The 21,881-nt window shown below is 42.6% G+C and overlaps 1 protein-coding gene across 1 annotated transcript; it reads left to right on the top strand.

Moving 5' to 3' along the window:
* The first annotated feature begins 3,882 nt into the window (after positions 1-3,882).
* On the top strand, positions 3,883-21,665 carry serpinh2 (serine (or cysteine) peptidase inhibitor, clade H, member 2). Its single transcript, XM_053860053.1, has 4 exons — positions 3,883-4,453; positions 10,390-10,482; positions 11,865-12,097; positions 20,657-21,665. The coding sequence occupies exons 1-4, from the start codon at positions 3,883-3,885 to the stop codon at positions 20,960-20,962; spliced, it is 1,203 nt and encodes a 400-aa protein (XP_053716028.1). The 3' UTR covers positions 20,963-21,665.
* The last annotated feature ends 216 nt before the right edge of the window (positions 21,666-21,881 follow it).

Below are 21,881 nucleotides of genomic sequence, written 5' to 3'. Positions count from 1 at the left end.
AAAAAACAATTTCTGCAATGAGAATTCTGCATATCACGATAAATTCGGTAAACACGCGAAACACTCGCTGCATTGGACATGCATCCATGAATAAGACGAAACTGTGACGGCGCACCGCGCTCTCCAGCTCTGTGGCGTTTGACAGCCGAAACTGGTGCGTGACAGTTGTGGAGAGTTTGGTAGACTTTGGTTCACGATCGTAGTATGTAACTCATTTTTAATACAGGAAACTTTTGATGGTGACACTTGTCGACTCTGAGTCTCTGGATCGTGTGTTTGTTTTATTACATAGGTTCTCTGACATGGTCGCCTGCCTTGGTTCATATGAACACAAGCAGGTCTCCCGCTGCGCTGGTGCCTCAGCAAAACACTGTGGTGAAAATGGTTGGTTAGTCGACAGACATCCACTCCGGTATTGGCGGCGGCGTCCTTTTCTGCGCCCCCAATTAGGGTTCACCAGTCGCTGACACACTCTCACAGGCAGCACTAATGCTACAACCCGCATCAGTTAGGGACCATCAACAAATTCTAAAGCGGTCAAAGTATCTGTGATGCCGCTGAAAGACAACCATTTTAGAAAGGAGAATTGTGAAAAAGTTTTTCATCACACAGATCAAAGGACGGTTCATATAATGATTTTGAGAATACAATGCGACTAAATGATCATTTTTTCACATTATTGCTTATATTTCTTCAATGGCATCATGGAAATGTGTGCAGACTGGTCCATAGGTTAAGTAAACCGTCATCGCTACACTTAGTTAACTATTATATCCAAACATAAACAAATAATAACGTTGGAGACAAACTCCACTAATAAGTTTCATTATAAAACAGTTTCAAGAGAGGCTGTAGTGTCCAACACAAGGAACAGAATGAAAATGCATTGCATCATGCAATGCATCGCTGAAATGACAACATTTATCATATTTTTTTGTCCATATCGCCCATCCCTACTAGTCAGGAAAAAAAAAGCACTTGGAAGTCTGTTAGGAAAACATTACCGTACCTATTGAGCAAGGCCTTTCCTGATGAGGCGGCCTGCTGTTTTCTGACAGCCATTATTAGTGGCAGTTAAATGTGTTTAATAATGTGATTTTAGCACAAAGGTGCTACGCACTCATCCTTCTGACATCCTGAAAAACTTGTGAAAACACTCTTGAAATACATCCCCAGGACATAGAGAGAAGTTCATGGGCGGGACTTGAACCTGGAGCAGTACATTCCCCAATGCTGGAAAGAGCACCATCGCCCTCCCTTGAACAACTACCACAACTGCACCCCCCTCCACCAGTCCAGGGTAAAAAGTTTCTTACCATTTATTTATTTGTTCTTTTCTTATTATCCCCCTCAGCTTTTGTTCACAGCGTCAAAACATGATTATTGAAACTAGTCCAAGTGTCGATAAACAGTCTTTTTCCTGCTTGTTTAAGGAGTTGTGCACTTTCATTTAGCTTTTCCTGCTGTATTTTTAAAGGACAAACATTAAAAAATCATCATAGGTAAAGCCATTTATTTATTTAACGTCTATGGCTGTCATGCCACAATTGCTTTCCCATGGCAAATCGTCATTCGCAAGTATCCGTAAACACAGAGTCATAGCTGGAGAGACACCGTTGCGGGCTGGATGGTGATTTATTAACAACACAAGCGGTTTGCGGTCAGTGCAGTTCAGTGGAACACCAGCGGGGTGTAGGTATGAATTAAACCGTGTCTTTTAGTTGCAGTTCCTGTAGGTGACTGCTGCTCCATTTACATCATGTTTGCTATCATCAGAAGGTAATAAATTCATAGTCATAGGATGTACTTAAAATCTATTGCACATATTCATGCATTTTATTCTTTTATTCCTTGAATAAATATAAGCGCCTTGTCTTGGCTACAAAACCCTGCAGGTGGAAATAAGCTACATTTGCTACATACAGAATTATTTTATGAATGTTTCATTATACTAATTTAAATGTGGCCTCTATTCTTGCAATAAAGCAATTAAAATGTTTCAAGGCTGGATAACTAGGTGGGTGGGAAGTTTATGGAATGACTCAAGGTAGGTGTTGCTGGTCTTGTGTCGGAGGAAAACAAATATTACGGTTGTGTCTAGCATAAACTCAAATAGCCCAGAAACAGTTTATTCATGCTAAATTGAACTTACCGTAATTTCCGGACTATAAGCCTCTACCTTTTTTCTCGCGGTCTGAGCCCTGCGGTTTATATAGCAGCGCACCTAATATCAGCTAAAATCAGAAGTGATCAAATCGATGAAATTAGAGGCTTGAAACACTCAAAATGCGCTGTAGTCGCCTGCTTGTCCACAGCTCCGTCAAACAGAGTCGATCTCCCGGAGTTCTGGAATTGAGAAGAAGCCGCTGAGACCGGCAGTGGTGTGAACACAAGCGAGTCGGGTTTTGGCCGCTGACTTGATCCCGGCTGGAGAACTGCACCTTTGTCTATTGCGAGAGCAGTGTGGATAAGTCAAGACGCTCCGTATTACGCAGCTTGTTTCCGCTATTTCATCACTCTCGATGCTAGACCCCATTTTCAAAACTAGTTTTGAAAACCGTTTTTAAGCCGTGCACCACTGAACCTGAGGCTTATAGACCGGTGCGGCTTTTGTATGAACAAGATCTATTTTCCTTCATAAATTTAGTGGGTGCGGCTAACACACACAAACACACACACACACATATGTTATGTCTTGTTTATTTTAAGATTCTGATTTTTATATTCTGTTTATATATATATATATATATATATATATATATATATATATATATATATATATATGTATATATATATATATATATATATATATATATATATATATATATATATATATATATATATATATATATATATATATATATATATATATATATATATAGAATCCTTAGCCTTTTTTACCCAACTTCCTTTTCTTTCATGCATTACTCAGGTTAAAAGGCCACCAATGGCATGCTGTTGTGATCTGCATGAAATCTGATCCAAATTGCCCCGGGCCAGGCTTTAGTTATGGCTGGTGGATTTTCATACAGCAATTTACACAACATGAACTGACAGGTCATCATCATGTGGAATGTATGTGGAATAACAGTTCATATTTAGTAACAACAGCATGAATGATCGGCTAATCGGGGTTAACTGACGCCTTCAAACCACCGGTGTGAAAATGTTGCGGGAACCTGCAGAGCTTCGGTCCGTGGCAGCCGTCGCTGCAGGCGGACAAATTTCCTCCAGTGGTTGCCACATCACTTCCTCCTCTGGAGGCTCAGGAGCACGGAGAACAGCGGGAGTAACTCGATTCAAATCACAGTAAGTTCAATGTGATGTCTGGTTATTTAAAGACGCCCCGTTCGCCGGGTGGAAGTATTCAAGGAAAAAGATAGAAAATGTTTGTTTCCGGTTTGACGTTTTTCAAAGTAAAACGATCGAGACAAAGTTTATCCATGAGGGCGTGTGACAGAGGCACGGACTTTCACTGCTGAAAGTGTTAACCCCTAAAGTACTAACTCGTTTGAAAATGACACTATACAGAGTGAAAAAAATACCTATTAATTTCAGTTTCAGTATTCAGTTTCTGTTCCTCCTTTAAAGCATTCAGATGCGCAGGAGGTCAGTCACGAGTCCTCACCTTTTACTGTTGCAGACATTACAATGTAACGTTAAGTGTGCAAATTGAATCAGAATCAGAATCAAATTTATTGCCGTGGTCAGTGGGGATCCCATCAACTAGGAAAGTGCTGTGGAATAAAATAAAATAAAATAAAATAAAATAAAATAAAATAAAATAAGCCTTGAAAACAAATAAAATAACTTGAATTTAAAACAACTTGAATGAAAACTGTTATATTTTGAAGTGCCTCTGTCGTTTCCAACAGGACAAACATGCTTGGAACTATTGTGATTTCTCTCCTGGTGGTGTTCAGCATAGCCACGCAGCCCTCCACCACTCCCCCTGCCGCTCTGGATCCCAGCACCTGGTCTCTGGGCCTGCGTCTGTATCAGAAGCTGCGACTAGACTCCGGCTCAGTGAACACCCTCTTCTCTCCGCTGCTGGTTGCCTCCTCTCTGGGTGCCGTCAGTGAAGGAGCAGCTGGCACCACAGTTAGCCAGCTGCAACAGCTCCTGGAGAAGCCTAAAGACAAGACAACCAATGCGCATCTGTCCCAGTCCTTGACTGGCTTTGTGGAGGCCAACCAGACTGGGTTCATGCTCCACTTCTCCTCCGCTCTCTTCTCCAAAAAGGCAACTCTTCGTCCCAGCCTTATGAGCCACAATGAGGAGATGCTGAAGATTAAACACAGACCTCTGCTGGAGGACTGGTCTCCCCACAAGCAGATAGACGACTGGGCCAAAGCTGAACTGTTTGGTGGCTTTCAAGGCGGCAGCCCTGTAGAGCCAGAGGTCCACCTGAAGGCTGGTGCCATGATAGTGGCGAATGCGTTACGGTTTAAAGGTCAGTACACACACACACACACATCCAAACACACAAGGCTCCCCCTTAATTTCTCTGATCAGTGGTTTAATCCTGACATTCTGTAGGTGTGTGTGTGTGTGTGTGGTCTCCAGCTGGTGTACTCAGCAGATAAAGGATTATACCGGGTTCTGTCACTGAGAGCGGATTCATCTTCCACCGGGGGGCGATGTGTCATCTTAAATAATTGAGTAACAAGTGTCGCACTTTACAGCGACGCCCTCACCAGCATCTGTGCTGGAGCCCTTCAGTTCTTTGCCCTGGTTCTGTCTTTGTCATGGGAAGTAGTGGCGTGGTTGCACATTTGCATCAATGGTGATGCATGTTTACGACGTGCGACGCGTGACACAACTGACCCCCTCAAGAGCAAATAGCTAATATAGTCAGAAGTGCAGCTTAAGAGTGGCGACAATGCAAAGTGATCCAGACCATTTCAAAGTCATTCACTGTCAATCTCGCAGTCTTCACGACCTGCAGTCGTTGCCTTCCGGCGCCAAAACGCTGGGCTTCATAATTGTCAATCAGAATCCTAACAATGTCCTGCAATCAGCTGTCGGGTTTTAAATCTGAGTTTCTGCCGCAAAGCCGATGAGTGTTTGTCAGGAGCTAAACGTAATGAGGTGAGGACATCACACGCAGGCAAATTAATTAAATTCCTTATCGGTGTTTGTGCGGCGAGTGTTACTTTCTGCAGCTGAAATGTTCTCTTATATTTAGAGCAAATAAAAACCTGCCGGGAGAAAAATAGGAGGCCAGAAGATGGAACAGCTGATAAGTGATGACAAAAGCAGTGTTACAAAGTAGAAGCATACACACACACACACAGACACACACACGCAAAATGTTAAGTACATCATCATCAGTTTTGAAAAACAAAGACCTGGCTGGAAAAAAAAAAAACTGCTGAGCAATAAAAAAAGAGAATGGGTCGGGTTTTTAAGTAACAGACCGAGGATGAAAAAGATTTTTAACACAAATAATTACTTTCTTACGTTAGATAAGACGGTTCGTTATTCGAGTCAGCGGTGAGAGTTCCATTGTTGGAGGAGCAAAGTGAAGAGAATATAGCTCCAGGCTGTGTCATTTTTGGAAGTAAAATACTGTCATTACACTTGCTTATTTGTCATGGGTCAGTACATTATGTATGGCTGTGTTCCTGAGAGACATCGACAGATGGTTTGCTGTTCCTGTGGACCTGGAGGACTATATTGTTCTGTCCTGGTGAGGAATGCACTGAGCCAGAAGACTCAATCTTTGGTCATATGCTCTTGAGAAATTAGGGCTGGGTGATATAGTGATATAAGTAATAAGTGATATAAGTATAAGATAAGATATAAGTGATGTCTGTAGGTAACAAGCCAGGTATTCAACATCATATGAATATATTTCTGTGTTGAATCACCACCATTTCACGTCTCAAAGAAAGCCGCTGAGTCAGGTTCCTTGCTCTGCCCATTGCATTCTGACTTGTCGGGTAATTCAAAACATGGCAGACAGGATGGACAATGGAGCTGTCTGCCATGACAACGGAGGGGAAAAGAAAAAAAAAAGACAAAAAACAATACACTGCATGTGTTAGCTGGCGATATTTTGGGTTCCAAATTACAGACGAGGTGCAGCAAGACGCTTTCTGTAAAAGTTGCCACTCTTCAGTTGTATCAATCGGTGGGAGCGTGACAAATCTTTTTCACTGTCTACAGCAGCAGAGCAAACACCTGCACAGGAACAAAAGTGCATGATTTTCGGTTGCTCCTGCAGCCTGAAAAGCTTCAGAAACAATGCTCCTTGCAAACGTCAGTCAGCAGCGTTGCGCTAGACAAACTAGGTTTGCATGTGCAGCTTGTCCATACGCAGGGAAACAGCACATTTCATTTGCCTCCTCTTTTATTTTGACATCTATTTGCAATATCCTCTATCCATCTACATGTATGCATTACTTATTTGATTCCTACATGTTTCATGTTTATGTGTTCAGTAATAGTGCAGCAGCACGTTCATTTTTTATTTCTTTTCTGTAAGATCAGAATAATTACAACAGTAATAAGGTCTGTATGATTTATGTTATTTATTCTAGTTGCTCCTCAGTTTCAGGGCATGTTTTGAATGCTGTTATATAAAATGGGTGCTGATGCAATTCTTCTCATGTATTTGCTTTGATCAAATATCAGATCTTTTTTTTTATCAGATGTTACTTTTCAGACAAAGATGAATTTTAGACCATATCGCCCCGACTCTTCCTGAAATAGAAGGAAAGAACTTCAGGCTGAAATGAGTGATCCTAACAGGTTGGCTGGACTCCCCCCCTTTAAATGAGGAGCTCAGTCATCCTGGTGAGGCTCAAAGTAGAACACTGATGCTCAGATGATTGAAGTTGAGGCATTTAGCTGAGAGGATTCCTGGATGCGTATGTTGGGAGGTGACTCAGAGGAGGCCCCAGGATACTCTGGAGAGATACTGTCTCTGTGCATACAACAGAAGGCGTTTCTGAGGAGAGGGGAGTCTGAGCCTCTAAAGTGTGGCCTGGTGCTGTCCAACCTCATATAAAGTGGATGACAAAGGATCTTTTTGTGAAGGAAGAATAATCACTTTTTTTTATTTTAATATATAATTGCTGACATTTCATATTTTGTATTCTAATGGCCATATGGCCCATTCCACATGTCAGTTTACTGATCACAGGCTCTGCTCTTAGTGCCAAGTTAGTTCAGTGCCATCTCCTCCACATGTCCAGCACAGACATGGTCCATTTGGTCCAGATTCATTTATTACATTGATTACTAATAAACACAGCTATTACACGTGTGATCAAGCATAAAATATAATAATCTCATGGAGCTGTTGCAAACGTTAGTTTATTCAATTTTATCTCAGTTTTTCACCAGAAGAATCGACCACTGTCTTGACTTCCCTTTAAGTCTGCTTCCCATTGCCTTTTACTTCACAGGCAAAGCCACAAAACTAGAAACACCCATGAGCACCACCTACTGGTGTAATGCACAGGCTGCGCGTTGATATGTTTGGCTGATGATGAGGCTTCATGGAGCAGCGTCCTTAATGTCAGAGGCCACTATTTGGCACTCTCTGCTCTAAAACATTTGGCTAAGAACAACCATTTCAGTGAAGCCTCACATCATTTTAAGACCAAGAGCGCCACCTACTGAACACTAAAAATGAGGGCACGGCTTGATGAAGCCTCATCAGCCCATCGCTCTTAATAGAGATTTGGAAATTGAACCATTTTAGTAGTAAATGAGTCCAGTTCAAAACAGTCCAGTCTCCTTTCAATGGCAAAGTGTTGTAATAGTCTGTGATCAAACGTGTTCCAACTTTAATTCTGGCATTTGAATTCATTTTTAAGATTTCATAACCTTGTTGGTCTGCTGGGTTTCGGTGACCTTGTTTGTTCATGTTTTTTTTTTCCTCTTCTTCTTGGTAAGTAAATTATTGAAAGCATTTCTCTTCCGGCGGTCTGTGTGCTGCATTCAGTGTCTGGGGTGGAATGTTTTATTGTAGTGACAGCGGAGGGGAAGGAAGCTGGACTGACAGAACGGGGCACGCTGGAGTCTGTGAGTGGGGACAGTAAGGGTGGTCTGCTGGGAAAAGGATTGAGATTGACAGACCATGTTGCACTCTGGGAGTTGGGTTCCATACCAATGCATTCATTCAAACTTTGCTGCCTTCTTTAGACGGACAAGCACCCAAACACACATTAAAAATGGATTAACGTTGTCGTCTTCTGATGAATCCTGGTGGATGATAAAGCGACAAAAAAAACTAGTACCTGCAACATCACAGAAATTGGTTCACAAGTGCAGTTTTTAACACAAACACACCATCTTTCTAAACGAGCCATTTTGATGAAACAACCCGTGTTAAATCGATATTGACAAGTTTGTTGTTGTGTTTGGCAGTGGTCAGTACCAACGGTAAGAATCGAATCAGGGGCAAAACAGTGAGGTGCTCTCAATCGCACTCGACAACATTCTGGTGCATAAATCTGGTGCCCAGGGTTCCGCATGATCCCAGGCAGAAAAGATGATGAGATGGCCTTTATTACTCCCACAGTGGGGAAATTCAACATGTCACAGCAGCCAGTGACAAGAAAGACACTGACACAAGACATTAAAGATCCACGTCCACAAAACATCAGATAGTCACAAGCTATCGAACAACACAAGACAAATAAATAAATGCCCATTATATGGAAACACATATCGTGAAAAAATAAATCAATAAATAAAAGATAAGTAAATAGATAATACATAGATAATGATAAATTATATAAATCGTAAATTGCATAGATAGATAAATAATAAATAAATAAACTTAGTATAAAACTAGTTCTATGGGTTCATGTCATGAGTGTATTATATTTTCAGCTGTATATATAAGAATATACATATAGAATATCTATACAGAACGAGAGAAAAAAGGGGGTGAAACAGTGTTTTACTCATAAAACACTGTCCTTGTCAGCACTATCAAATGGTCTATTTTTTTACAATGTGCGATGGGCCCGATTGTTTTCCCATATTCAGATGCCACTGATTCTGTTGAGCCACATAATCAGACTCTTACCCTCGTGACCCTCCAGACCACCCAGTAGTTACACTCTGAATTTTCAAGCGTATTACTCTATCACCTGACTCCATACCCCACCTCCTATAGTGGATATTCTGGACTGCCTCCCTTTAACTTTGGAAGCTTTCAAATGCTGCTGGACTGATAGTTGAGACCTTTCCATTTTCCTGGTTTTAAACCGATCTTGTAAATTTATTGGCTTCCTGACTGTGCCACTTCACTTTTGTTTTCTGTTGGGCGGGAACGGTCTCTCCGGGCAGCACATTCTCCCTCTTGAGGTGTCACATATTGATGCTTGTCAAAAGGACTCAAGCTCATGGTCATGAGATATTGTATATATCTAGTAGCTTATGAGGAAAGGAAACAATGAGAGCCTACATTGCCCTCTCATCCTCATCCGAACATTCTCTTTCAATGTCAAGAACTGCCCCATGAGGGCAAACGTTTGATTCAACTGAAACACCTCTGCCTCAGCATGTGATGAAGACCATCAACATCAGATGCAGAGTCCACCTAATCGTTGTCAGTATGCTGCGCCAAATGTGTGTGTGTGTTAGTGTAGTAGTTTCTGTCATAAAATGATCCAGAAATTCTGCAGACTTTCCATTATTCAGTCATGTCCTCTTTCAACCAGCTCATCACAAACCTGTGGCAGAGGGGAAAAAATGCATTTGCTAGTTGTTTGATGGCGTTGAGCTGAGCAGAAGAGGTCAGAGGCAGTAAACATATTGTTTTATTTGCCTCCAGGCTATGACACATGTTGCTAGCAATGGTCCAAGACACTCAACATACTGAAAAGAATGTCAGGAATCATCTTGATGTGCTTTGTTTTGTAAACCGAAGCCACACTGCCTTGCACTGACTGACACATTGTATTATTTCAAACGTTCCCCCATCTACAGAACCATTCATCCGTTAGCCTATTCCTACTTATATTGATCCCAATGTTGGATTTTGTCTGGGATTTCAGCGACAATAGAAAAAGTAAAAGCCTTCTGACACCTGGCTGTGCTTGAATAACAGCCAAATCTGACCATCTATTTATCCACTTTCATGCCAGCAAATGAGGCGTCTCATTATTTTTGGCCTTTTAGAATCTTCCATTTTTCAGTCATTTGTGCGACAAAGAGTGGACTCTCATCCAAGATGTGATTGTTCTATGGACATTCTAAGGTCATTTTGTGCGTCTGCCAAATGGACAAGTCAGGTGAGGTTTGAGACGTGGAGTTCGTCAATGATTCATCGTCGCTGTATGTGGATGCAAGAGAACACGACTGATCAAAACACCCATTCTTCAGCGTCTTCAATCATTCATTGCTTTTGTTCTGTGTGTTCAGGCTTATGGGAGCGCGATTTCAGTGACAGGAGAAATGACGAACGCACCTTCTTGGGGAGGAAGTACACGAAAGTGATGATGATGCACCGAGCAGGTAAATAATGAAGACATAACCCTCCGCTGCTGCTGCGGCTGCTGCGGCTGCCAGCACATAAAGGAAGATGACGGGAACATCTGTACAGGGCAATCTGCTTCCCTCATATTTATCACTGCGCCCCTGATTATTTATTTAACGCCGTTTTATATTTTATGTTTCGTTTTTAACAACAGCAGCAGAGGGAGTATTTACTGTGGCAGCAGGACAAAGACATTTTATACTGTTTACTGCTCATTGTATCATTTATAAAATGGATTATTATACTGTCAGTACAAAATATAAGTTAGACATTTCTGTTCATTGAACAATTAGAATCTCTTGATTGCATATTCTCAAGCTTTCAATAGCGTCGCTTCGGATCCGCAGCTGGTCTCAACTCCTTCCTGTTCATTTATACTTTCATGATTTTATTGTCTTGTTAGCATCTTAACTTTGGTTCTGTGCAGTTGATGGTATCATCACTTACACTGTACTGAACACTAGAATTGCTACTAAAATAAATTCTAAAACTTCACATTGTCATGAATGAACTCACAGGAATACAAATAATATAAAAAAGAAAACACTTTAAAGGGGTGAAGTAACAGAAACTCAAATGTAACTGATGTCAACCGATTTGAGAAGACTGAAGTACATACAAGTAACATCCCACTTACGACCTGCTCGACTTACGTCCAGCTGTACTTACGACCATGGCCAGCAAATGCCAGCAGATGCTTTTTTAAATTTATAATATTTAATGTCTGGCACCCCAGCACATAGCAGCCTGACAACACGTACAACAGTTACAGCAGCACAGTATCCCAGCATCTCACTCTCACACAGCGATCTACCACTACAGTCGTACCTGTAACCCTCGCGTCGGCTATTTTGAATGGCATTCGACGTACGTCCAGTCTGACTTGCGACCGGTTGGTCGATCCCGGTGGTGGTAAGTCGGATGTTGATGTATTCCTACCATCAAGAAACATGGTTGGCACTTACTGCAACCAAGCTTTCATGAAGAAGTGTCCTCATTTTCCTAGCTCAGTAGGTGCCACCTAATGGGCCCCAAACATGAGTCTTCAAGAAGCCTCATCAGTCCATCGCTACCGAGAACTTTACACAACCAAACAGATGATTTTCACAACACCTCACCTCCACCCTCACAAAAGGTCCATTTGGCTTCACTTGCAATGTTATATCTGTTGCATAAACCTGTTTTAATTATCTACTATTTGTCTACTACTACTTCTGGTACACTAGGTAGCTTCACCAACCCAGAGTGAGGGGATGTTTTCCTGAATGCACTGGTTTATTATTGGCCACTGCTGCTGTGATCATCCCGCTTTCCAGCTGAACTGACTCCTCGCTCCTCCTCGCTAATATATATCTTTCAGGTTTATACTGCCATTTTGAAGACATGGAGAACATGGTCCAGGTGCTGGAGGTCCCTCTGTGGGGAGGGGAGGCCAGCGTGGTGCTGCTGCTTCCTTTCCACGTGGAGAATCTATCCAGATTGGAAAAACTGCTGACTGTGGATCTGCTGTCAAATTGGCTGCAGAAGACCAACACTACCAGTGTGGCGATCTCTCTGCCGCGGACAAACATCAGCTGCACGCTCGGTCTGCAGGTGACAACCACACACCCAGATAAGGAAACACTTCTTTGTTCAGTGAAGCATCAGTTTCCTACAACTGGTGTTGTGTATTTCAAGAATTATAAATATAATATATATGTTTTTTCAACAACGCAGCTACATCCAGCATTTTAGAAGCTCAAGCGCTTACTTGGTTTCACTCCTGTAATTTAGAAAGGACGTCTTCGATCACTGTCGAGAACTTCTCTTCATCCCCAGCCACTGGCTTATATTTTTGGTCTCATTTTATTTTCTGTCCAAGTCATTTGTGGCTGAGCTGAGCTTCACATATTTACAGTTGACATAGAAACTATATTATAGTGATTGAAAGTGTTCAAAGGTCTCTTCCAATACATGTTTTTGTCATATACTACTGTAGCAAGACGGCTAGCCCAGGAAATGGCATGAAGGGAAATGATGGGACAGTGGGAATCTATGAATGTATGTTTCTGCCTTGAGGGGAAGAAAGAGACTGTCTGTTGTGTTATGAGGTAGAGGAGATGTTGAAGGTATATTGTGACACCAACCACAGATGCTTCTTGCTAAAATTAGTCCAAAGGGAGGCAACGGTCGATATGTAAGATTTGATAACAATTTACAATTCGATCTGCAATTGCGGCGATTTTAACTCCATAAAGAGACATTCCCTGTTTCATTTGAGAAACAGTTGTCATGATCAGGTTTTAGATTAATGTGTAATCTCTATGTACCTTGGTAATTCAAAGATAATTACTGTGTGACACCGTAGAGACAATATCAGGACGAGATGGCGAGGGATTCTGCTCACACTGGTTCAGAAAGTCATTGATGCAGGCTCAATAGTTATGAGAGAGCCTCCTATGTGTTGTGCTACAGAGGTGTTGAACCTGACAGATACAGAGTTTGAAAGTCCTCCCAGGGTCACAATCTGTTTCCTCCTCCACAGTAGTGTCTCATGGTCGCTTCCTCATGAACTCCTTGGAGTCACTATGTAACTCTTCTAGAATAGAGAAGAATAGAAGATACTTTCATCTGAAAATACTAAAAAAGAAAGCAGAACACATCCTGATCAGTCATCGTAGCTGAGGTCAAGAGGATGAGACAGTCTGGACAACACTCTGGACCTGAAGAGAAGAGTGAGCGTGTGACACTGTGACTCACTGATAACCTCCAGGTCGAAGAGAAATTACAAAGGCAGCACAATAATAATGCGGTGCGTTCGATAAACATCACTGCAATCTCACGGCAGACAGCCCGGACTCTTCTTTCTTAAACGGGAAGCATCGTGACACACCTCAGTGGTCAGATATCGGCTGAATGGAGCGATGATCATGCATACGTATACAAAAAAAGTGAAGGCCAGTTGATTAAAACTTGGTGACTTCTGTCACTCAGCCCTCTAAAGCCAAATACTGGTTTTTGGTCGCACAATATTTCTGTCAGAGAAATGCATTTATTATTATTGTTATTATTATTATTAGTAGTAGTAGTCGTTGTAGTAGTAGTAGTAGTAGTATATTTGACTGGAGAGACAACTTCTGCTGGAACAGTATTCCATGTAAAGGCTTTCATGTTTGGTTCAATAAATCTGATTCTGATTGAAAGAAAACAAAATCAACAAGTCCCTCGCTGCTCTACAGCAAAGCATAACAGCTAGCAATAAAGAAGTCGATGGATTAAATGAAATTGGTATTTCTTATTAAACATGCTCAGATAAATACAATAAATGTTAAGACTGAATCACCCTTGGTCTTTATGAGAACTATTCAGCAGAGAGAAGTGAAGACATTCTCTCCATACGGATAGAAGCCCTGAATCATCCAGACACTTTTATTTCTCCTTCTGGAAGACTAAAGCCCAACTTCCTCTTCGCATGAAGGGTTCACGCGGTTACCCAACTATTTTATGCGCAACAAACAAATATGTTCTGAATTTCTGTTCTGAGTAGTTGTGTCTTATCAGTCTCTCCCTCCTCTCTGTCCACTGGACCCCCTTGTTTTCCCTGACCAAATAATTGTTCATCGCCCCCTGTTAATTCTGTTTATCTGTCTTTCTGCCAATCATTACAGGGGCACATGTGGGCAAACACAGAATGTGTGTGTGTGTGGGCATGTTTTGCCACACTTGTGAGTCTTGACAAGCCGCCTTCTTGTGAGGACATTTTGGTCCGTCCTCGCAAGGTTTAGAGGCTGAAAACGTTTGAAAAGTTTGGTTCTGAGTCCTGCTTAAGGTCAGCCATTTGTTTTGGATGGTTAAGTTAAGGGTGAGATGCTGAGGAAACCATTATGTCAATGAGATCACTAAGATAGTGAAACACGACTGTGTGTGTGTGTGTGCATCGCCGTGTACGAACAAAAACACTTTTCTCTAAAAACTCCCCTGCTTTTCTGTCTGCTTACATGAGATGGAATGGCATCCGTAAACACACACTGTTTTCAGAAAAAAAAGCCAGATGACAGGTATAATGTTTGAGCTTTCCATCAGAGTGGTGAAAGTGCTTTCCTCCCACATGCCTTTAGTGTTAGAGACACTGTGGCCCGTGGGCTTTGACATTTGACACATACTCTAGTCACAAGTTGAAGATTAGTGGAAATCTAATCTCCTTGTTTGGCAACTTTTAAATGGTAACTCAACGTTTGCTTGGTGGACTTCAAGCAAAGATAACATTTGGCAGATGGCTTCCTCCCTGGAGGACCATAACAGCCAAGACTAAACCAATGATTCTAGGTCCAACAAACATTATAGGATTGTGCAAGGACACATTAAAGCAGGTAGCTCTACCTAGCGATTTCTCCATGGATCACATTAGTGGGTTGTTTACCCACTCCATGGACCCACCCTGGCTTTGCTGGCCTAGATAAGGGTGGCATCCTGCAGTCAGGGGAGCAGAAGGATGAAGGCAGGTCAGCGACTGCTTATAGGCACAGATACATGACTAAATATAGCTGATGTCTTTCTCTCTGTAGTGAGAGTGAAGGTCAGGCAGCGTCTGTGGCAGAAGACAAGGTTGCTGAGTGAACCGGCGATCATTGAACCACCCAGCACACGCAGTCACACTCGTCACATTTCCTTTGTGACCGTGAAGACGTCGACCACGAGATCCTCGATCAAGGCTAATGAGGTTAAAAGGCCATCAAATATTTACAAACGTTGAAGTACACAGCAGGCGAGCGCTGGCTGGAAGCTGCGGCGCGTTAGAAGATCAGATGTTTCTTGGTCATTAGTCAAATATCACAGGTCATGTTTCATTCGCAGAACAGGGCTTGCGAAGCGAGGGTGCTGCTGAGAGGAGCTTAAAAACCATGTTACGCAGACAGTGAGGCGAGAAAAGAACTGTGGAGATGCTATCATGGAGAGACAGCGGGGAAGCTGGGTGCCGCATTTTGCATCCTTGATACTCCCACACTGGCAGTCAAGGAAGAGACGTTTTTCTCGCATCACAAGGTTAAAACTTCAGCGACATACCTTTTTCATAACTGAAGCAGTTTTATGGAGTCAGGACTTATTCAGGACATCATACTGAGCACAATAGATGAACAACACTCTCACTATTACACCGGCTTCCGAGTTCTCTTCTACATCGGTGATTCCCAACACTTGAATAGATTTGGAGAATCAAAGAAACCCACTGCACTTGTTCGCTCACACTTCTCTGTGGATCAGTGGATCTCAGTCATGTGGTGTGGAGCGCTGCGCGCCTCTGGGAGAGAGCCTGGTTCGACGCTCCAGGCCAAAAACTCACCCATTGCAGGAAGCCACCAGCTGACGACGCCTGTGGCTCTCGCTGGTAGACAAATAGGTCGCTGCTGTGGCACGCTGCATCATCAGTCTGCACGGAATCGCCCCATCTAAGATTTATGGCTGGGAGAAAAAGAGCAGCCAAAGACCACCTCTCAGAGGTCCTTGACTTCCAAGAACACGCCTCTGCATCACCAATGCCCACCAGAAGCCATGGGGGCACTTCATTTTTAAAGACCAGAGGACTTCAATTTTAAACACTTAGGTACTTGAAATAATAATTTGACAAGGTGAAGAGGATTTTGGAGCTGGTGGCTTGATAGACTCGGCTCACATGCTTCACCGCGCCACAGGTTCAACTGGAGGACAAATAAATAGCTCATTACCAACTGTGTACAGGCTGGAGTCAGTTAAGTATTGACTATCCAGTGAGTGGCAGGATGTTCATATGAGCATGTTATATGATGAGAGAAGCCACATGCTTCAGTGTACGGTGGTCTGACACTTTGCATTATTTGTTTGGACCGATTTTGAATTTCGGTTTAACCTAAAGTTGCGTAACTCGTCTCACTGTGATACTCAGAGACCATACATTATTAAACAAGTATATTAAAATAATGACACATCATCCAGGAACATGTATTAATCCTGTGAAGCATGAAGCATAAAACAGTTGACAGAGAGCTCCAGTTCTTTAAAACAGAGGTCTTCATTGGTCCTTGAGAGGAATTTAAAATCATAAATATTCATATATAACAAAGCCACACTTTTGAACACTACGACCGGTCGCCGCTCGAACTCTAAGTCGGAGGTGGTGACGCGGAGCCTGGGGTGCGCAGCGACGGCAGCGAGTTGGAGTCCGACCACAGTCAGGAACCAGTTGAAGGAACAGAAATGAACATTTCTTAATGATTCCAGAGAATGTGATCGTTTCTGACTCACCAGTTCTCCATGCCCATCCTGCTCCCATGATTGTTTACACCAACAGCAACATGACGCATCGATACACAGAGTTTGACGTTGACGAAATTTTGTTGTCGACCTTATCGATGACATCGACTAATCGCTGCGGCCCTATCTGACTCACTCACTGAATGTATGCTTTGATGATGAAGTAAATGCAGATCTGCTATCGAAGGGAAAAAAAACTGTCTTTGTTGAGCTTCTTCTGACTTAAAGGAGTCTCAGCATTTTGCATGGTGATGAAGCAGAAGTCTCACACATGAGCATCATATATCAATTGAGCAGCATTCTTCTATCCCTTGCACTGACTTCTGTCATTTCAATTTTTGACGTCTAACTCACGCAGCAGCAGCAGGACGTCGCCTTCAAAATGCCTCAGCAGGAAAACCACGAATGTATTAACTTGCATTGTTGCTGAAATAGTGGTCAATTTTTTGCTTCTTTTGTTGACACAAGCCGGTTACGACTGAACAACTGGTAAGAATGTTATCTCGTCAGCTCCCTGTCCAGGTTTGCTCAGCCAGACAAATGAACCTCACTTGTGAAGCAGGTAACGCTGCGAACCAGACAATTAGTGGATCATAAAAAATATGAGTTCATAAAGAGAGCTCGGCGGAAAAGTAAAAGTAGGAAGTGCTGTGGTTCTTGTCCTATCTTAAATGGAATTTGGGTTCTTCTTGTGTTTGTGTGGCTTTCCTCAGTGCGCTCTGGATTCCTCCCACAATCCAAAACACAAGGAGGCTCAAAATTGTTGACAAATGTGAGGAAATGATTAGTTTGGGTCATGCTACATTCTGCTATCTATGCTTGTGTCAGGGTTATCTGTAATGTCCCAGACTGGCGGCCTTGAGAAGAACAACTGGAATGGAGAGGAATGTAGACTCGGAGTGTTTGTGGACGCAGGCCTTGGATTTGAAGAAAGGTGCGTAACCTTAGCTGCTGCCTGCCAGAGGAAGTGAGGGAAGAGATGGAGAGGTGGAGGAGTAAGTTCCAACCAAGGGGAAGATGTGTGTGTATGTGTAGAGAAAGGGGGGGGCAGGGCAGATGAGGGATGGAATGCCAGTAACACGGCAAAGCAGCCCAGAAAGACAGTGATGTAGCAGCTGCAGGAGGAGTGAAGCAATAATGGATGAGGACAATAGAAGTGCATTAGACTGGAGGTGAGCATCCGTGTGTGTGTGTGTGTGTGTCATGAGAACTGTGGCTGGCGGTGACAGATATCACAAACTTTGCTCATGTTTCAGGATCTGCTGAGTGATCCAGTCGTGCGGCAGTGACATGCATGCAGAAAAGCTAACATGCTATAGGAAGCGTTGACATGTCTTTGTGTGATAATATCATGCGACGAGTGAAGCATTCAGGAACAGCAGAACCCACCCAGTCCTCGGGATATAATGCGAGGGGATCAAACATTGATGAGTACACAAGACTGGCTTGCAAAAGAAGCAACAGAAGATGAGAGGAAAAAACGGCATATTTTAGTGAAAATAAATAGCTTTTTTCATCATGTTTCAAAGCAGGACACACGACTTGTACTTGAAATCCTAAAAGGCCCATTAAGATACTAAACATGCCACCCAGACTTTTGAACACAAATATCGTGTTCCACCAAGTGAGCCACCGCAGCCTTTGCTCTGTTGATCTAAGACATTCTTACTCTAAAATAAGTTTATCTGATGCGCTGAAAACAACAGTCCACACGCGTGCACCCACACACACCATATCCTTGTGGCCCCGGGAGACAGCTGTCACTGTGAGTGGTCGTCTGCCATGCAGGATAAACTACCTGTCACTGCCCCGACTTTCTGTAGAATTCATATCAGAAGCAAAACAAAGGAGGTGCTGAGGTCACGGGCATCAGTCTTAAATTATTCATCTGCTTCCTCCCTGTCGCCCACTTTGTTCTGCCAGCTCACAACAAGGGCAAGCATCCTCCTCCTCCTCCACATCTTCAGCTCTGCGTATAAACAAACCACCAAAAATGCCTGTCAGGGACATTATTGATTGACCAGCTGTGTGAATCGTGTGACCTGAAAGGGAGGGTCATGTCTAGACCTCACTGACAGCAGAAGAGGGTTCCCCTTTCACCCCTTTTTCTTTTGCGATCCTTTGCCTGTAATAACCAACCTGCAGGTTTGAAGAGAATTGGTGAGCGCATCTACTCAGGAAACAGTGAAGTGTCCCGTTACCCAAATAATTAATCCCAGTCCTTGCTTGCGATTATGCAATTGTTCAGTTGTGACTCAACCTTGGGAGACTTTCCCCCGCCATCTCATGAATTTTGATTCAATTAGCGGCAGCTTTTCTGACATTTGGCACTCCGTCGTGAATTCAACTTTTTAAAGACTCTGCCAAAGTGCAACTTTTGCCAAATTTCTCCCCTTCATTTGTGGTCTTTGTACTGCCGTCTCTGGGTGGAAAAGCTGACTCATAATCCCAACAACAAAGGCACGCAGTCATAACAAGCGTACGACATGGAAGCAGCCTGCTTGGCTTCCACCATGGCCGACCGAGACAAGATTGCAAACTTTCAAGCAAGCACATACGTATGTGCCATTAACTGCAGAGACTCGCTCCAACATTCAGAGGCGTGCCAAATTTCATTCTTAGTAAATCTGGTCTACATTACCTTCCTGAATGAAACGATAGATTGCCTGTGCTACTCTCTTATTAGAGAAGGTCAAGAGAAGTGGGCTGGCCGTGCCACAGTGGCAACAGGAGGGCGGCACTTTTCCTGGCACTTCCCAGTGGGATGCAACAGAGATAGAAACTTCTCTCCTGGACATCAATCGGACTTTCGCAAAGTCTCACACTCCTTGGCCAAGCACCAAAAAAACCCTTCACTGATGGCAGTGTTCAACTATTTTTTGTCTCACTCCATTGGTTGTTGCTGTGTTGAGTTAACCCTAACCCGATCATCCATCTATCTATCTATCTATCTATCTATCTATCTATCTATCTATCTATCTATCTATCTATCTATCTGTCTGTCTGTCTGTCTGTCTGTCTGTCTGTCTGTCTGTCCGTCCGTCCGTCTGTCCGTTCGTCCTTCCGTCCGTCCGTCTATCTATCTGTCTGTCTGTCTGTCTGTCTATCTATCTATCTATCTATCTATCAGTCTGTCTGTCTGTCTGTCTGTCTATCTATCTATGAGTCTGTCTGTCTGTCTGTCTATCTATCTATCTATCTATCAATCCACCCATCCATCCATCCATCTATCTATCTATCTATCATCTATCTATCTATCTATCTATCTATCTATCTATCTATCTATCTATCTATCTATGTCTGTTTCTCTTGTCTGTCAATCTATCTACCTTGTGGATTGGATACAGACAGTTTGTCCAATTGCAGAATATGTAGTAAATATCAGAAAACACTGTGTATATGCACCCAGAAATGTTTTGCTTTCCAGACTGTTCTTTGAAGACAAACTGCCTTTAATCTCTGATTAGAACTGAACGGAACTGAATACTGAACTAAACATTCATGATCATTGTCATCATGCTAGAGTGGTTGTCGGTTCAATCCCAGCTCTAGAAGTGTGTGTGTGTGAATGTGTGATTGAGTGTTGAGAGCTCTGGGTGCTGAAGAAGCATAGGAAAAGTGCAATATAAGTAAAAGCGATTTTACTGTGGGCGCCGCACTAGCTGTCAGAAAGTCACGCCTCTGTGAAGTACAGCACATGAAGACAGAAACTGTTGTAATCTCCAGCCAACTTTATAACCTTCAAATTAAAACATGCCAAATATTCTCCCACCTTGGAGAGCTTTCACACTCGGAGCTCCCACTGCGAGTCGACTCCTCTTAATGAAAATCTGTCAGGAGTGTTTACTCATCTGCTAATAAATTTGGTCACCTGTGTGTTTGCAGAAGCAGCTTTCAGCTCTGGGTTTGATTGATGCCTGGGACCAGGAGGTGGCTGATTTCTCTCGGGTGGCGGACCAGAGTGAAGAGAGGCTCCACCTGGGCGGCGTCCTGCACTGGGCCTCTCTGGAGCTCGCACCAGAGGGTGGTGAAGGAAGCGCAGATCTGGAGGACGAGCACGTGGAGAGGCCAAAGCTGTTTTACGCAGATCATCCTTTTCTTTTCTTTGTTCGAGACTTGAAGACTGGAGCTTTGCTTCTGATGGGGGCACTGGACCTGGCAGAGGGCGAAGCCCTCCATGATGAACTCTAGACTGAGCCTTCGTGCTGTGAGAACCTCTAATACTCAAACTATCCTGGAAACTACTGAACAAGACCTTGTCTTTGAACCAGCTTGTCACTGGTTTAACACAGGGGTTCTTTACCTTTTTGATCTCGGGGCCCACCTTCCCCAGAACAAACGGGCTCGGGGCCCATTCAATAGGACTGGTTCATTATTCTTTCATTTGTGATCAACAACCATATTTAATCTGCTTACACGTAAACAAACCAAAACCTTGTAAAATGACATGAAACCATGTGATCATTGCAAAGATATTAATTTGTCATCGAAAAAGTCCAACTGGAAAAACTGAATAAAGTTCTGAATAAAATAAATATAATTAAACAATGTCTAAATATCATAAATTAATCTATTTTACTTAAACTCCAAAGAAGATTTAAGTAAAGTGTAAATGAAAGTATCGCCATAAAATGTTCTAATTAATTTTAAGAATAGGTGACTCTCTTTATCATTTTTTTCTTTTTCTTCTCACTGGTTTAACAGACAGCACCACACGAGCCTTTCTTTCTAGTTTCCTTTGGTTCCAATGTACTTACCTGTATTTATAGTGCTGTTTTGTTGTGTGTTGTGTTACTGCTGTTGACATAAACAAGCGTATACAGTTTGACCATTTGCTGCTTGTGTGTGTTACAATACCTGATTAAGACTTGGCAAAAATGAACAGCCTGTATCTTGACTAAAAACAAAACATCCCCAAGCGTCGCTTTGATTCCTGCAGGACTTTGTACATTTGCTAGAATAACTGTTCAAATTAACTTCCGCACCGATAAAGCTCATCTCAGTTTGATTAGACCTCATTAAAATAAGTCCAAAACAAATAAAGGACGTGTGATGAAATCTTCATCCCAGTCACATTTTTGTTTTTTGCTTTGTTGGCCTCGGCATCTGA

This window comes from Synchiropus splendidus, chromosome 3 (genome assembly GCF_027744825.2).
Source record: "Synchiropus splendidus isolate RoL2022-P1 chromosome 3, RoL_Sspl_1.0, whole genome shotgun sequence".
Taxonomy (NCBI): Eukaryota; Metazoa; Chordata; class Actinopteri; order Syngnathiformes; family Callionymidae; genus Synchiropus; species Synchiropus splendidus.
This window is presented reverse-complemented; position numbering and strand designations above follow the sequence as displayed.

Bases quoted from the DNA above. Each gene is read 5' to 3' on its own strand.
- serpinh2 (XM_053860053.1), top strand. From the start codon at position 3,883: ATGCTTGGAACTATTGTGATTTCTCTCCTGGTGGTGTTCAGCATAGCC. The intron at 4,454-10,389 runs GTCAGTACACAC...CTGTGTGTTCAG, and splicing joins GAATGCGTTACGGTTTAAAG to GCTTATGGGAGCGCGATTTC. The intron at 10,483-11,864 runs GTAAATAATGAA...TATATCTTTCAG, and splicing joins GATGATGATGCACCGAGCAG to GTTTATACTGCCATTTTGAA.